This window comes from Calidris pugnax, unplaced genomic scaffold (assembly GCF_001431845.1).
Source record: "Calidris pugnax isolate Ruff unplaced genomic scaffold, ASM143184v1 scaffold1201, whole genome shotgun sequence".
NCBI classification, from domain to species: Eukaryota; Metazoa; Chordata; class Aves; order Charadriiformes; family Scolopacidae; genus Calidris; species Calidris pugnax.
Genome location: NW_015091813.1, coordinates 30,743 through 32,587, shown reverse-complemented (window position 1 = coordinate 32,587; position 1,845 = coordinate 30,743). Strand labels below are relative to the sequence as shown.

Here is a 1,845-nt window from a genome sequence, read left to right as displayed (position 1 = left end):
GGGGGATTGGTGGTTTTGGGGCAATTTGAGGGGTTTGGGGGCAGTTTTGGTGGTTTCAGGGGCAGTTCTGGAGAGGGTTTGGTGGTTTGGGGGCAGTTTGGGTCGTTTTGGGGGCAGTTTGGGGGGTTGTTTTAATAGTTTTGGGGCAGTTTGGGGGGTTTGGGGGCAGTTTTTGTGGTTTTGGGGCTGTTTGGGGTGGTTTTGGGGCAGGGTTTGGTGGCTTGGGGGGCAGTTTGAGTGTTTTTACAGCAGTTTTGGGGGTATGGGGGCAAGTTTTGGGTCAGTTTCAGTGGTTTTGGGGCAGTTCTGGGGGCAGGGTTGGTGGTTTTGGGAGGCAGTGGGTGGTTTAGGGGGCAGTTTTGGGTCAGTTTCAGTGGTTTGGGGGGCAGTTCTAGTGGTTTTGGGGTAGTTTTTGGGGCAGTTTTGGTGGTTTTGGGGTAGTTTTCAGGCAGTTCTGGTGGTTTGGGGGCAGTTTGGGGTCAGTTCTGGTGGTTTTAGGGGCAGTTTGGGTGGTTTTGGGGCAGTTTCGGTGGTTGTGGGGGCAGATTTGGGGCAATTTTTCATCAGTTTTGGGGCAGTTCTATTGGCTTTGGGGGCAGTTCTGGTGGTTTGGGGGCAGTTTGGGGGCAGTTCTGGTGGTTTTAGGGGCAGTTTGGGGGCAGTTTGGGTGGTTTTGGGGCAGTTTCAGTGGTTGTGGGAGCAGTTTTGGGGTCAGTTCTGCTGGTTTGGGGTCAGTTCTGCTGGTTTTAGGGGCATTTTGGGGCAGTTCTGGTGGGTTTGGGGCAGTTTGGGTGGTTTTGGGGCATTTTTGGGTCAGTTCTGGTCGTTTGGGGGCAGTTTTCAGGGCAGTTTTGGTGGGTTTTGGAGCAATTTTGATGGTTTGGGGTCAGTTCTTGTAGTTTTTGGGGTTAGTTTCTGTAGTTTTTGGGGTCAGTTTCTGTAGGTTTTGGGTCAGTTTCTGTAGGTTTTGGGGGCAGTTTCTGTAGGTTTTGGGGGCAGTTTTGGGGCAGTTCTAGTGGTTGTGGGGGCAGTTTTGGCACAATTTTTCATTGGTTTTGGAGCAGTTCTGGTGGTTTGGGGGCAGTTTTGGGGCAGTTCTGGTGGTTTGGGGGCAGTTCTGGTGGTTTTGGGGTGAGTTTGGGTGGTTTTGGGGTGGGGAAGGCTCCCGCTCACCCCAACCCTTCCTCCTCTCCCAGCTCTTCATCACGGTGATGGACAAGCTGCGCCTGGAGATCCGCGCCATGGACGAGGTGGGCTTGGGGGACCCCCCAAATCCTCCCCATCGCCCCCATCTCCCCCCCCAGCCTTATTTTGGCGACACCGGTGCCGTGAGTCCCCCCAAAACCCCCCAAAATCCCCCAAAAATCCCTTCTCTCCCCCAGATCCAACCCGATCTCCGGGAGCTGATGGAGACCATGAACCGCATGAGCCACCTGCCCCCCGACTTCGAGGGGAGGCAGAAAGTCAACCAGTGGTGAGCGATGACTGGGGGGTGTGGGGGGGGTACTGGGATGAATTTTGGGGTACTGGGATGAATTTTGGGGGTTTGGGAACCTAAACCCCCCCCTTTTCCCCTCCCAGGCTGCAGACCCTGAGCGGGATGTCGGCGTCGGACGAGCTGGACGATTCCCAAGTGAGGCAGATGTTGTTTGATTTGGAATCTGCCTACAACGCCTTCAACCGCTTCCTCCACTCCTGAAAATCCCAGTTCCCTCCCAGTTCCTGCCCAGTTCCCTCCCAGTTCCATCCCAGTGCCTCCCAGTGCCATCCCAGTATGTCCCAGTGCCATCTCAGTGCCTCCCAGTATGGCCCACTGACTCCCAGTGCCATCCCAGTGCCACCCCA

The 1,845-nt window shown here is 55.5% G+C and overlaps 1 protein-coding gene across 1 annotated transcript in view; it reads left to right on the top strand.

Annotated features, from left to right (window-relative positions):
- The window catches only part of LOC106900091 (vacuolar protein sorting-associated protein 28 homolog), a gene marked incomplete at its 5' end in the record, with an annotated part of 4,298 nt that extends 2,529 nt beyond the window's left edge, over positions 1–1,769 (top strand). Inside the window, 3 exons of the mRNA XM_014962075.1 lie at positions 1,085–1,250; positions 1,383–1,474; positions 1,582–1,769. Coding sequence (XP_014817561.1) covers positions 1,085–1,250; positions 1,383–1,474; positions 1,582–1,699 — 376 coding nt within the window. The remainder of the gene's footprint in view (positions 1–1,084; positions 1,251–1,382; positions 1,475–1,581) is intronic.
- Between the last annotated feature and the right edge of the window lie 76 nt (positions 1,770–1,845).